The sequence below is a fragment of the Caenorhabditis remanei genome, chromosome V (genome assembly GCF_010183535.1).
Source record: "Caenorhabditis remanei strain PX506 chromosome V, whole genome shotgun sequence".
Lineage (NCBI taxonomy): Eukaryota > Metazoa > Nematoda > Chromadorea > Rhabditida > Rhabditidae > Caenorhabditis > Caenorhabditis remanei.
This window is the reverse complement of record NC_071332.1, coordinates 11,213,201-11,228,028: the sequence shown is the minus strand read 5'-3', so window position 1 is coordinate 11,228,028 and position 14,828 is coordinate 11,213,201. Positions and strand designations below refer to the sequence as shown.

At 38.3% G+C, this 14,828-nt stretch overlaps 2 protein-coding genes across 2 annotated transcripts; both read right to left on the bottom strand.

Moving 5' to 3' along the window:
• Nucleotides 1-9,777: 9,777 nt before the first annotated feature.
• On the bottom strand, nucleotides 9,778-11,006 carry GCK72_019006 (uncharacterized protein; the record flags this gene model as incomplete). Its single annotated transcript, XM_053732839.1, has 6 exons — nucleotides 9,778-9,924; nucleotides 9,972-10,084; nucleotides 10,134-10,383; nucleotides 10,429-10,569; nucleotides 10,615-10,688; nucleotides 10,739-11,006. The coding sequence occupies 6 exons, from the start codon at nucleotides 11,004-11,006 to the stop codon at nucleotides 9,778-9,780; spliced, it is 993 nt and encodes a 330-aa protein (XP_053581752.1).
• Nucleotides 11,007-13,452: 2,446 nt separating this feature from the next.
• On the bottom strand, nucleotides 13,453-14,473 carry GCK72_019005 (uncharacterized protein; the record flags this gene model as incomplete). The annotated part of the gene is made up of 5 exons (XM_053732838.1): nucleotides 13,453-13,621; nucleotides 13,853-13,939; nucleotides 14,150-14,262; nucleotides 14,315-14,401; nucleotides 14,444-14,473. The coding sequence occupies 5 exons, from the start codon at nucleotides 14,471-14,473 to the stop codon at nucleotides 13,453-13,455; spliced, it is 486 nt and encodes a 161-aa protein (XP_053581751.1).
• Between the last annotated feature and the right edge of the window lie 355 nt (nucleotides 14,474-14,828).

Sequence of the window (14,828 nt, the reverse complement as noted above, 5' to 3'; positions counted from 1 at the left end):
TGTGACATTACTCGCCAGTAAGAACAAAATCAGACCGTCAAAGAACGAGAATTGGACAATTCCGAAACTTGAGCTTCTTGGCATTCAATGTGCGTCCAATCTAGCCTGTGCAATTATCGCAGAGCTCCGTGTAAACATCGCGTCCATCAAGCTGTTCACCGACAGTGCTTGTGCTCTCTATTGGATTCTCCTAGAAAAGAACACCCGCCAATGGGTCGGAAATCGGATAAAAACTATCCAAGAGAATCGGAACCAGATGAAGGAATGTGGCATTGATACCACAATTCATCATTGTCCAACCAAGGAGAACCCGGCTGACTTTGCCACAAGGGGAATGAGCACCACTGAACTCCAGAACAGCAAGATGTGGTTCGAAGGCCCGGATTTCCTCAAGCAGGATCCGGGAGATTGGCCATGCATGATCCAAGGGAAAGTCACTTGCCCAGCAGAATTCAGAGAATTGGTCTACTCCGAGATCATTGATCCAGAGACCAAAAAGGCAAGAAAGCCGCTTATGGAAAGAAAAAAGAAAGTGACAACACCCGCGGCCAACAAAGAAGCTCAGACTCCATCCGATACAGTGATGACTACGGACATCAGAGTCACTCGGAAAGGATCGTTCATTCCGTTCTACGCAACAAAATCTCTAACCAAATTGACTAGAATAGTCGTACAGATTCCGTGCTCATTCAGCATCTCGCTTAAAAACAAGTCATGGGAAAGTCAAGTGATGAAAGAGTTCACCAAATCGGACTGCCCGCTCCACAGAGCAAAGGTAGCTCGATTGCTCATTATCACCGAGCATTACAAGGACTGTGAAGCTCTTGACTACAAATACCCAACCGACATTGAGTTCAAAATTGACACACAAGGGATACGTCGAGTGCACAGAAGAATTGAATCTCCAGTACTTCCACAGGAAGCTAGCGAGCCAATCTTCATCCACAATCGACATCCGCTGGCTCAGCTAATCGCTCGAGAGACACATGAAATAAATGGTCATCTACCAGAGACGTATACAGTATCCGCAATCCGGACCAAGTATTGGATTCCCAAACTTGGAGGCATCCTAAAAAAAGATCATCAGAGAATGTGTCGAGTGTCAGAAAGTGAACAATTTCCCTTTCGACTATCCATACACTAAAAATCTCCCTAAATGCCGTACTACTCCATCTAAACCGTTCTCAAATGTAGCACTAGACTACCTAGGACCAATCATGTACCGAGCAGACGATGGCAGATCAGCCAAAAAAGCGTACGTCCTCATCTACACTTGTCTCAACACCCGCGGAGCAGTCCTCAAAGTCGTTCCAGATGGAACAGCCTTCAGATACATCCAAACACTCAAAATGATCTTCGGAGAAGTCGGAGTGCCAAAGAGTATCTATTCGGACAACGCATCCACGTTTAAGTTGAGCGGTGAGATCATCAACAAAGACATTAAGAATGCAGATTATAGTCAATCACTCGTCGAGTACCTCGCCAGAGAACTGATCAACTTCAAGTTCATCACACCTCTCGCTCCATGGCAAGGCGGTATCTACGAAAGAGTGGTAAAACTCGTGAAAACCCAGATCACCAAAGAGTGTGGGGCACGAATGTATGACTACTATTCGCTTCAATATGTCGTGTCAAGAGCTCAATCAATGGTCAACAACCGCCCTCTGATCCCACACGCCAGATCTCCAGGAGACATGGTCGCACTGAGACCCTTCGATTTCATAAACCCAGGAGTCCTAACTGAAATTCCAGCCGAATCTGAAGACCCCAATGTACCTCCAAGAAGTACTGAGGCAGCAGTTCGAGCACATCTAGATAAGATGGAAGCAGCTACGGAACGAATGTGGAAGTTATGGTCGACAGGATACTTGCTCCATCTGAGAGAAAACATGCACAAAAAGAAGCGTTGTTCGCTCATCAAACCTGAAGTGGGTCAGGTGGTCATCGTTGTTACCAAGTTGGTTAAAAGGCATAAATGGCCACTAGGCATTATCACTAAAGTCGAAAGATCTGAAAGAGATGGACAAATTCGCTCAGCGATTGTGAAGGTGAAAGGCAAGTTGTACTCACGTGCAGTCTGTCAGTTGATCCCGCTTGAACTACATCCACTGAACCACCCATCTACACAGGCGGTTAAGCAAGCTGATCAAGCAGAGGACAACAACTCATTTGAGTTGCCAACACCCGCAATTCTCGAAGATCCCGACATGAGATACGCCCCCGAGCTATTCCCTACAAATGACTTGCCAAATATTGCTGAAGCTGAGTACAACTTACCAGAATCAAATCTACCACTGAACCCAATAACCGATAAACTTGAAAGTATTGGAGAACCTGGTGAGCCAGACTACGAGGACTTCGAACTCCTCGGGAATGGAGTAGAAGACGAGAGTACCTATCAAGATCCTCAAAGGATCATACCAGCTGAAGCTGCAGAAGATGATTTTGCCGAGTTGCCGACGGGACGCGTCAGAGAATACCTCTCTCGCAAAGCCAAGAGCATGCCCATCAACTACGTGCATATCACTGACGCTAGCGCAGACGCTAAGAATCCGTCGCCCCCTCCCCCCCGGGAGTGTTGTCAACTTTACCAGAGAATGTTCTCAGTTGCCAACTTGAAGGTCATCTGAAGGCCCCCTAAGGTTTTGCCCACAAAACTAGGACCTTCAGAACCTTCGTTACTCTCTGTTCTACTCACCTTGTTATTATTCTCCTTTATTTCCTGTTATCAGGCTTATTTTATATTGATTAACAATTAATTATAATTCAAATACCCTCGCAAAGTAAATATGCAAACGCGCTCCCCTGCACTTCTCTAATCCTCCACTCTCTCACTGAGATTCCCACACCCACTCATTCAGTTGCGAATAGTTTCGTATATGCGAACGGGTGCAAGGAGGAGCGCGCGTATTTGTTGTGAGTGCATTGAATGGATTTCCATCTTTTCCGAAGGTTTTTTGGGTGCATTGTCACTCTTTTTACCCTTCGCCATCAATGACAACACCCGCACGCACTCCTCGCAGTCACCTGCTCGTCATACCGTCAACTTTATCATTTTCACCTTATTTTACCTTTTTCTGGTGCTTTATCAAGGGATTCCGCGATAGAGAGCGTAATAAATGGGTCATTGTATACATGTGTACTGTTATTTCCGGTTGCATTGCTTATCTTACACAAAAATAGCCATTATTCATATTAGATTGCGTGAAAATAACGGATTAGGCAATAGTCTCCGACCGCTCTTATTTGCCTTCTCCACATGGCTGACTGTTTGCTTTTCTATGATTGGAGCGTGATTTATGGGATTCGTTCTGGTTAAAAAACGAAAAAATAGAGAGTGAAACTGGGGGCCGGTTGTTTCATTTTGAAGTATGAAAAGAGGAAGTTGGAGTTTCATATATGTGGAGAATAGGAAATTGAAAGAGGAGGGTATAGCAGGTCACTCCGGAAAAATGTGACCTACAACTCGAAATCCGAAAGCTTTGTTATTCAAAAATTCAGTAGGAAGTGAGTCATCTTTCGAAATGTAAATTTTAAACATCTCAAAATAGAATACATCAGAGACTATTATTTTTGGACAGCTAATTGTATAAAATAAGAAAATAAAAGTTGCTCTATTCTTTGATCGGGACAATCCTGCTACTTCTTCAATCAACCGTAAATAAGAATTCTGTGAGTCATCGAGATTCTCGATAAGAGACTGATTCACCCAGACTGAATCAGAATATTTCCATTTCCGTCTTCATTAAAAAAGTAGTATCATTAAAACCAGTCCAAGTTTAAAAGGAAAATAAAAAATCAATTCTGCTCGTTGAGATTTCTTCAAACAACGTCAATGGACAAGCTTCACAGCTCACCGGAGCTCCTAGCGAAACCCTGTTTTTATCTAAAATTAGAGGGTTAGTCTTACCCGAAAAGTTCTTCTGAGAAGCCAGTAAGAAAACAAAAAGAACGGATGTGAAACGAGGAAATTGAAGAAAATTGAAAAGAACAATTTCAGACATTCCCGCACTAACTAAAACTGAGATTCGGGAAAAACCAAAAATACTTCAGTTGATTTTCCCACAACAACTCTATTTCTGGGAAATCCGAACAAAACGGGAACTACTGTTCTTTTCTTTCTAATTTTAAAATTTTCGTTTCCCTCGGAGACGCCTGGGAATGTTTTCTTTGGTGGTGGTAGATGACAAAAAAAGGACGACGCGTCTTAAGAAAAGGGATTAGGTTGGAATAAAATCCGGAAAAGGGAATAATGAGAAAAATGGAAAAGGGAGGAGAATCGGATGGTGATGTCAGAGTATTAGTTTCAACGTACAAAAAAAGATTGTACTACTGGTTATTTATGGCTGCATGGGAAAAAACTGACAGATAAATGTGTATAGATTTCGAAACTACGCAATCGCAAGTACAATTTTAGTATCAGGGAGTAGTTGGATTGGGAGTGGATCAAACTAAAGATACGTTTTCCATCGGAAGACTCCTTCGAATAAGTCAAAAATGATTTGAAAGAGCGATTTATCAATGAAAACAGGTGAGGTCATAATTGGTACCTACTAAATACCAGTTGATGAATGAAAACACGAGAATTTTGATTTTCAGAAGGTTGAATATTAAATGTTTGAAAATAGATCAAATAATCAGTCTGAACGATCTTTTTTGATTTTAGAACGTATTAAATTGGACACCGAGCAATTAAAAACTTTGGTCCGGTTGAAACAGGTTTTAGACATTCTCAAACAAGAAATGCTGACAAAACGAACGAAAAACTTCTCTAAACTTTCTTTCTGACTCTCTAGAAAGTCTTGAAGTGCACCAAACCAAGAACTCCATTGGATCGTGAGACAATCCCTTGCTCTAATGCACACAAAAGACAGATAAGGGCTAAAAGTATTCACAGAATTCTTACTTTTTTCAGACTGAGAATCTCTAGAAAGACCCAGTGAACCGGAAATTGGCTGTAAATTTGCACAAAAACCTATCCACCCGACTAACAACATATGCATATTACTTCTGGTTTTGCCATTGGTGTTAACTAATCATAATAGAGTTTTTGGAACCGGAAATTGGTTTTTGGCTGTCAAGTGTCTATTTGGTCAGATGGTGATTAAGTGGGTGAAATGAACCTAGGTTTAGGTCTCTGGAGAATACATTTTGTTTTTGATTTGAGAAGTTTCTGTCAGGGCAAATAGTTTCAATGTCTGTAAAACTGATTTTTGGTTTTAACTTGAATCAAATAAGTTTCAAGAGCAAGTTTTCCTGTCTGTTCAGTACTTTTCAGGGAGTGGGAAATCTATGAACTTCTAATCGAAGAAAATAGTTATTTTAACAGACTTTCTGAAAATGATTTCATTTTCAGATTCGGAATAAAAAAAAAAGTTAACTTTGAAAATTGAACAAAAAAAGATGGGATTCTGAAAGTATGATTGAGAACTTTGGTTTTCCACCGTGAATATGTTTCTGGCTTTCAAGAAAGGTTTATCAGATACAGACTTTCTTTTCAACATGGCAAATTTACTAAACCTTGTATTGAAACCATACAGAGTAACTTCTAACATAATGTGATACGAGTTGCCTGTAAGCTTCCGGTTTCTCATTTCTGAATTTCAGCTTTTTTCATTTTGACTCTGGTTCCATTGTGTTTATCTCAAAATTGTTTACAAACCAAAATAGATCTGGTACCTGAAAATTAGAATGACTAACGAGAAACAAGCACAAAATTAGAAAAATTTCTCGTTTTGGCAACAAAAATCTCCCCGGAAATTAATCATATCCACCCTCTCTTTCACCTGTCTTCTAGAGTTTAGACAGGATTAAAAAATTTAATTTTTTCCTATTCTTCGCTTCAGCTGTTCTTTTCGACTCCCCCGCGCAGAAAACATGATAATTCTAAAAAAAAACAGCTTTAGAAAAGAAATTGAATTGGTCTGAAATTGAATTTTTGGTTCTATTCTAGAGGTCGGTGAGCACTCGAGAAATATGCTCAATGCTTCCGAAAATGAGGGATTTAGAGAACGAATAATTGTTGATTTTTTTTAGCAAAAACCAATTTTTTGATCTAGAGCGCAGAATTCAAAGGAAATGACTTAGGAGCAGAGTGCAATAGAGCGAGAAATATTGAACATTTCGCACGTTTTCTTTTTTGAAGAAAACCGAGAAATTTTAAATTTTAAAAAGAGACAAGAAGGCACTAAAAGGAGCAGGAAAAGGTAAACAAAATAAAAATATCTGCTAAGCAACAGGAAACAAAACAACAAGATTTTTGGTGTCTGATGTTCTTGTCGCAAGAAAATGATGATGCTTTTTATGGTCTAGCAAAGTTTCTGGTTTCGAGAATAGGTCAAAAACAAGTCGCATCAGGAAAAAAAGCAGGGAACACAGACGTCATTGAGCACTCTTCTGATTTCAATGAGTTCTGAGCGATAATCCAGTCCGAGAGTCGAGCTGTTAATATTCGGTAGAATATTTTGGTAGTCTCAGCGGTCTGCTGGATACTTCCACATCTTTTAAAATTCAAAAGAGCCCACTCCTGACTCACTTTTTCGATTCCAATTTTGAACACTTTTCTTTCGAACGTCACACATCTTCGAGTAATTTAGAAATTCAAATATTTTAGAATATCGAATGAGTGTGTTCTTTTATTTTTAAGTGTCTTTTCCAATTTACTACTGTAGGTTTGCAAAGAATACGTCATTCTTTTCAGATCATTTTCGATACAAAAGCTTATTTGAGTAAACGTTGGAAACTGACCTCGTCTGAGTGCATTGTTAATCTCAAAGAACTCCTTATTTTAAAAAATAAAGCAGAATCAAGTAGAAATGAAGTTGAAAATATGAAGATTGAGAGATCACTAAGAGAAATTGAATGCAAAACCGAAGAGAAAATGTCAGTATATACGAGATAACCTAACAATTACATGGTCGATTATCGAGTCTACGTACCTCAGTGGTCATTGGATCTCCTTCTGCGGGTGGAGCTTCATCTCGGGCCGGATCATTTTCAAAGCGACGGAAGTATATGGAATTCCAGACGCCTATCATAGTTTCTGTAAATAGGAAAAGTTGAAAAGATGAATTGAGATATTGAATGGTGTGTATATTAGAGAAAACAAGCTTCAAAGTCTCGTCTCGGATGCATACAAATGCCCCCACATGGAGAAAAACTAGAAAAAGATTAAAATGAATATCTTGATTGAACGGATCTAACAAAATGCCCACATTTTCATCTTCTAATCCTTGATTTTTTATATGAATTCAGTATTTTTTTCAGAAAAGAAAGTAATGAACCAGACAATTTCTCGTTAGTCATAATGATGCTTCCTTAATGTCTAGAGAAGTTATCACTTTTTGTTGAACAAGGACACTGTTCAATGATTTCTTTTGTTGAAATCACTGTGTATTGAATGTTGATTTTCAAGGAAAACCAGTGAGTCAGGGTGGTTTTGTGGTTTTTATGATCAATTGAATATCAAGACTTTTTGAAAAAATCAAGTATCTTCGTATTTTATTGAACTTTGTGGAACTGGGACGTTCATAGAATCTTGGGGATTCCCACAATTACAAAGAGACAGTTACAACCGACAGTTCTTTGTAGAAGTCTTCTAGTATTTGCAATAACTATTATAAACAATCAGGTACTGTACGATGTAATCAGTTTGAAAGAGTTGGCATCGCATGAAAGCATGTATCAAATATCAAATACTGTTCTATTTGGTATTCAGATTGTGGGGTTCAGATAAAGGAAATCTGTCTTATGGTAACACCGAAACCTAACGACACTCATTTTTTGCAAGAAATGACAACTGGTAGCACCAGTAACCTTTCCCCTCTCGAACAACAACAAAAATAATGATGCACTTCCGGAGAAAAGGAAAGAAAAGGCGACGACGGCAGGAGAAGAGGAATTATTCTTCTTCAAAATGAAGAAGGCGTCAACGGCTTCTTCATTCACTTCTTCCACATTTCTCTTCTTCAATCCACGTGCCGTTTTCTTAATGAAGTGCCAATTCATTTGTCAGAGTAGACAACTGACTGACTGATTACTGGTTTTCTGGATGGATGAAGAGAAGAAGAAGAACTTGAAAGATTTATGTGAAGTATTGACAAGTGGTGAAGAAAGGCTGAACGGAATTGAGAATAAATAAATTCAGAAGTTGAAGTGGAACCGGATTCTTTTGACTGGAGCTTAAAATTACTTTGATTCTCAAGTAATTGAGTAAAGAGTTCACTGATCAGAAATCAAGATCAGTGTAACCGAATTTGTTGAGCTGAAACCCCCGATCTCACAAAAAAGATCAGAACATATTCAGAGCATTAATTATGAAAATATATCAACAGAAAAAAGGTCAAGAAGAAAGGGAGCCATGTTTTATGGAAATTGAGTAGAAGGTTTTCATACCAAATTTGAAAGTCTTGGGCACAGTACCGATAAACCCAAAAAGATCCCGATTTTGGAAGCTGTGATGGCTTTTTGTGTAGTATGACAGCAATTTAGAAATCCTCCGAGATTCAATTATGTTTTTCAATCCCAGTAGAGCACATGACTATCATAGCTTAAATCCCAATAATTAGCACCGGATACTTGTGATTTTCCATATAAAATATGAGTGAATTTTTGAACTTTTGATTTTAGAGAAATATACAACGAAGGAGTTGCAGAAAACATTTTCAGATTCACAACGAGAAATTGTGAGATTTTCAGAGCGTGAGGAATGATTTCATGTGTACAAGGCGACAAGTTTGGATTAAAAACAATGAAGAATGAATTCTAAAAGAAGTTCTCGAGTACATTAAGAGCCTCTTCTGTAAAATAAAATACAAAAGAAATAATAGAAAAGTGGATCTCAAACGGAATTCACTCAATTTAGTTCATGAACTTTCCTTCAGATTGAACTCGCTTTGGACTGGTTCTGGATAGCATTAATATATTCTGGATAATCCATCTAGGTGTAATCTTATCACAGAATGTTCACACATTGGTCATGGAATTGGAAGATTAATTTTTCAAGGAGTATAATCCTCAACTCTCATTCAAATCTTGGTTCTAAAAATACACTTTTATTACAAAAGGATGAGTGTTCTATACACTTCAATTTTCCGTTAGTGGCCACACTTTTCGGAATCGTACAGAAACAAAGACATTTAGAACATAAATTTGTTAAATGTTCCGAGACTATTCATGACTTAAATTTCAAGTTTCATATTTTAACTAAACTATAAAATGTTTCATTAAGCCATAAGTTGCTATTAAAACCGCATGAAACTGAGTGGCAAACCTTGACTTCGTTTCGGTTAGACATCTTTTCATCACCCAATCGCATAAATATTTCAAAGTCTCAACTGCTCTCCATTCCATCTCTTTTCTCCGTTTTCCTCCTTTTTTTTCCAGAAAATGCGTTCCTCATTTCCGATTCTCTCCGTGTGCTGCAAAAAAGAAAAAACCAACACTTTTGTAATTTTATGCGCATTTTCATTGCTAATTTGTTATTTGTTCCATCTTTTTCATTCTTCTAGTATTTTTCTTTTTCTGTTTGTTTATCTGGAGTTTCTTAGGAGGCCAGAGCTCATGGAGCATCATGAAGAACACAAAATGGAAATGATTGCTTATTGAGCACTATTAATTTCGAATCTCACGTGATTGGGGAACGATCTGGAAGTTATTTTCAGAATGAGAGGTAGGAGTAAAGACGTTTATTTTCGCAAGTTGTTCTCTTTCAGAGGTTAGTTATCATGCACAAAATATCAATAAATATTGAATAGCCGAAAAGAATAATCAGATTATTTAGTCTTCTTGCCAATCGAACTTCTCACTCATCCTCACTCCATTGTTTCTCATTGCCAAATGGACCATTTCAGAGATGAATGTATAGTCCACTGTGTTCTGATATTTCAGACCCATGAGGTACGCCTGGATACGGTGAAATTCAATCTGAAAACATTCGTTCTGAAAATAGACTTCGTGATTCCAAAACTTACTCTCGGACAAAATTTCATCATTATCAATGAACCGTCCGTAGTTCTGCATGCTTCTTTCATCGCGGCGACTTCTTTGTTCTGATCACGATGCATGAATGACCAGGGAAGGTTTCCTAGAGAAAGAAGTGACATGGAGTTAATATAAATTAGTTTCCAACTAACCAGAAATCAATTCGATCATCATATAAAACCATGATTCCATGTCATCTTTCGCTGATTGTTCCTCTCCGTAGTGAGCAGCCAGTGAGGCATATCTGTTGGTTCCTCGGAATTTTATATCAGTTCTTGGAGTCTTCAATTCTCCACTTTTGTCTTTGAATGATCTGCATATTCCGTAGTCAATCAGGCACAATTTCAATGATTCTGGGTTCTGTTGGAGCATGTGCGGATCCGAAATACAGAAATTTGACGCCTAAAACAATAATTTGATTTTAATTTTAATCAGAAGAAAAACAACCTTGATATCTCTATGAACATATCCAATCTGATGAAGGGCTTGAATAGGTTGAATTGCTATGAGTGCCAAACGGAGACCAGTGGAAAGGGAGAAACGACCGTCTTCGAAGAGGAACCGGAGGTTCATCAGATTTTCACCGAGCTGAAAAAGGATTAGTCAAAGTCTCAAAATGTTATCACAACTTACCAATGGCATGATTATAAATTTAAAATGTTCCTCTATTTTTCCACGATCTATCATTCTCACCAGATTCTCCGCTCCTGAAATAGAAATTTCAAATTGATTGAATCTCAGAAACATTTTAACTGACCTCTTTTTGCCGCTTTAGTCATGACACTGTAGTCTTGATCCAATCCATGTGAATGAGCTTCGCAGATCTCCAATTTGCATGCAAATGGTTTTCCGTCTGCTCGTCTTAAAACTTCATAAACTGCTCCATATCTGCCTTGAGCAACCTTTTTACCGACGGCGTAGACACCATCTTTTCCACGAATCAAACAGTTTTTGGTGGGAAGTTTGTCCTCAATGGAGCATCCAGAGGATTCAGAGTTTTCACAACTTTCTAGATCAAATGACATCTTTGATAATTCTGGAAAAACAAAGTGAGTTGAAGTTGAGGAAGATAGGAAAGTGTACAGTAAGAAGAAAAGCGGAATTGTTTGATATGAAAAACGTATGACGTGATACCAGCTTCCAACTTTTTCATAAAATTATCAAATCACAAAATTGAAAAACCAAAGAAACAAACAAAAGAAGAAACGAGTGTCATCCTAGTTATCCTGTAATTTTCGTCACAAGACCTCAGAGAACATGCTCAGAACACATGGAAGAGATAGAGAGGTCATGGAGGGTTTGAATAGTTTCCGGGTAGGAATAGATACGTGATCGGTTATTAGGGTTCGAAGCAACTTTCTAGAAAAGGTCGGCTCTCTGTTGAGTACTAAGATGCAAAGAAATAATCAAGCGGTTTCAGATGCTCACAAAAAGTTGAGCGGGAAATATGGAGAACAAAGATGGCAGAGTTCGATATATTTTGGAAGCTGATTGAGCTGAAAGTTCTGTAATTCATCACATTGGTCCAGACTAGTTCTTGATCTGAACCAAATCTCAAAAATCTGTTTTCAGCTCGTGGAGATCCATGAACCGGTAATAAGCCACTGATCATGATCACGAAGAGAAAGAATTCAAGACCAAGATCAAAAATAAAGCAATCAAAATAGGATCAATAACAAAAGGTCTTTTGCTCACAGTCACTCATCCACACTTTCGTCACAAGATCCATTCCGTTTTCTCCAAAACTTTAACTTTCCATGACCTTTCACCTCAAACAATACACGAGAGAGTACAGAGATATGAGCGTTGCAGAGAAAAGAAACCAGTCAGGTGTTGTTGTTGGGTGAAGCAGAAGTATGGAGCAGAAGGATGAGATAGAATGGAAAAATGGCTCATGAAAGCGAAGTGATAAAACTTGATGTGAGAGCATCACTTGGCACGGTGCCAAATGACAAGGGAAGAGGTTATCAGAGATAGAAAAGTGATAAGAAATCAGAAATCTCGTAATGTTATGTGTCTAGAGCCGATGGCGGCAAGGAGGTGCATTGGAAAGGCATGTCAAAGGATAGGGGAAATGGAAAAATGGAATTGAAGGATATTGCGACACGGAGGAATTGAGGGGATTTCTTGTTTACAGAAAAACAGAACGGATAGATGGAAACGAGAGGAACGGTCGATAGGCACGTAACTTTTCTGTACGGTTTTTGAACTTTCTCGAGAGACTTACTGTAGAATGATGTTTGTGTACGACACTACAGGAATGAAACATGCCGTAAGTTTAGGCACAAGAGCAAATTTACTGTGTGTTGAAGACTTGGTATTATAATTCAAAAAGTGTTCGATATTTGGTTTTCTCAAAATGCAGAAAATTTCAGTTCTTATCCCTTAATCCAGTCTGAAAGCAAAATAAATAGCACTCTTACAACGAACCAAGAACTCTCAGAATCTAAGAAATGTGGTCTGAATCCGCACAAACTGCTCATATTTATGTGTTTTTCTCTCCGTGATACATGGAGGAACATAAAAAAACGAAATCAAGAAAACCGCATCTGGAGGCCATTCATTTTAGAAGGGAGGGGAAATGGGGTGAAACGAATAAAAAAGAACATGAAGAAAACATGGGATTTTTTATACAAAGATCTTCCAGATTTTTTTAGATTCTGGTATCTCGGGAAGCATTTGAAACAACAATATTTGCCCGAAATATGTGAAACTTTGAGAAAAAATTGGCTCTGGGATTCAGTCCTGGAATATCGAAACAACCGAAGTTTAAACTTTAAAGCGGAGCCCTTCCAGATAAATTATTTTCTATCTGAACACTTGGAAAATTTCAGCAGAAAAATTTCAAAACACAAAAAAGTCAAGCAAACGTTGTGCATGAATTTCACAAGTCTCTTGCCGAATTCTTCGAAAAACTGGCAGAAAACTTTGCAAAAAGTATCCGTTTTCTTGTGTTTTCTGTTCATTTCGACAGAAAATGTCTCTCGAAACAAACAAAAACTAAGAGAAAAGTTAAGGTATCTCATAGGTAAGATAATTCGGAGAGGCCGAAGTCGAGTGGCTGGAGGGTCAAAAGTAAAGATGTGCTCAATCTCTTGTGTTGTGGTGCTCCATGAAAAAAAGGGAGAGGTTCTGAAAAAATTGGGAGGGAAAACATCTATTTTATTGTTTTTTGGTGAAAGTGGATTCCGAGAAGAATGGCACAACAACAACTGCTTCATATCCACTTCAAGGGGTCTTCCCGACAATCAAGAATCTTTTTTTGATTGAAAAAAATTTATTTTTGCGAAACTTACAGACAGAAAAAAAAAGAAAGGATCGATAATTTAGAAAAAGCAGAAAAGGCACATTTGATTTGAATTGAAAATTGTCCAGAGACTAGGTTGTACCAGAAAAAAGTAACATTTTTGATTTAGAAGAGAAGAAGATTTTAGGGGATTAATCAAAGTTGGATGGTGTGAGATGGGTCATTTAGATTCTTTGGTTGGACATCAAATCGCTCTTGACACTCTTCTCATCAAGATCCGACATCTCAGATGCTTGGACTTGGAAGAGAGATTCGAGACCGAGAGAAGCCTTGAGAGCACGGACAGACGAAGCGTAGAGCATACGTCTACGGACTGGAGCATTGTCTGGGCAGCTGGAATTTTCAGAATTTGTAGTTTTTGTCATTTATACCGGAATGTTTTGAAAGTGGAGTCTGTTATTGAAATTTTAAATAAAATTGTTCTCAATCGATATAAGAAATTCTCTGTTCAAAAGAAAGCGTTGTAAAACAACAAAATCTTCACTTGAGTTCAAAATGCGATTGTCGCTAAATTGTAATGTCTTCTCAGACGTTAGAACTTTTTTTGAATTCATCAAAACTCACTATTGAACGAAGATGACCTTGTTGAGCGTGCTTGCTCCTTCAGCTCCTTGTCTTTGAACAGTCACTTCGACGTCGACGGCAGCGTATCTGAACAAGTGTAAATTTGATTCAGTCATTTATCTAGTTTTCTAGATTTCGTGTATGGGATTTTCCTTCGATGTTGAAAGTTCGGTTTCTTTGAAAAATTAGATTTGAAACTGTGAGAGAACTGTAAGCTTTCTCGCTGTTTTTCAGATACTTCCATGTTTCTCTCAATTGATTATCCCGAAAATGTTAGCTACCTAATTGTCTATCTACCTGCACTCCTTTCCGTCCTCGACAAGCTTCTTCATCTCCTCGACGAATTCAGAGTATGGAGCACTCTTCTCTCCGACTTTCTCGACAACGATAGCGGTATCATTCTTGTCAATCTGAATATAATTAGTTTGTTTTCATCATTCTCGTCTTTTTCTTGATTCCCACCTTGAAAATGATGTAGCTGTGTTGATGCTTGTTGTGAAGGAGATCGTAGGCATTCTTGCACGATGGATCGACTTTGACTCCAGAGGCCTGTATTTCAGAGAATAAATAATAAGATCGACCTATTTCTACAAAACTTGATTTTCCACAATTTCCACACATTATTAGGATTGTTAGATCAAGTAGGCACATCAAATACAAACTCCAAACGTGATTTCATTGTGATAATTTTTTTGATAAACACAACACATACATGAACAGTTTGGGGCGGGTTCTCGTGAAAACGGGAGATGAGAAAAGTGAAATAAAGGGGAAATAAATACGCAATAGAAGATTCGAAAAAAAGGAAAATGTAAAGATGAAGAATTCCGGGGGAGAGTACGAAATAGAAAAAGGCTTTTTGAGGCGTTTACAATTGAAAAATAATCGAAATGAGAAAGGGTTAACACGCATTTCATAGCGACGAGAACAGTGAAGCTTCAAAAGGGAATCTAACGTGTTCGTCGTTCAGAAGCTT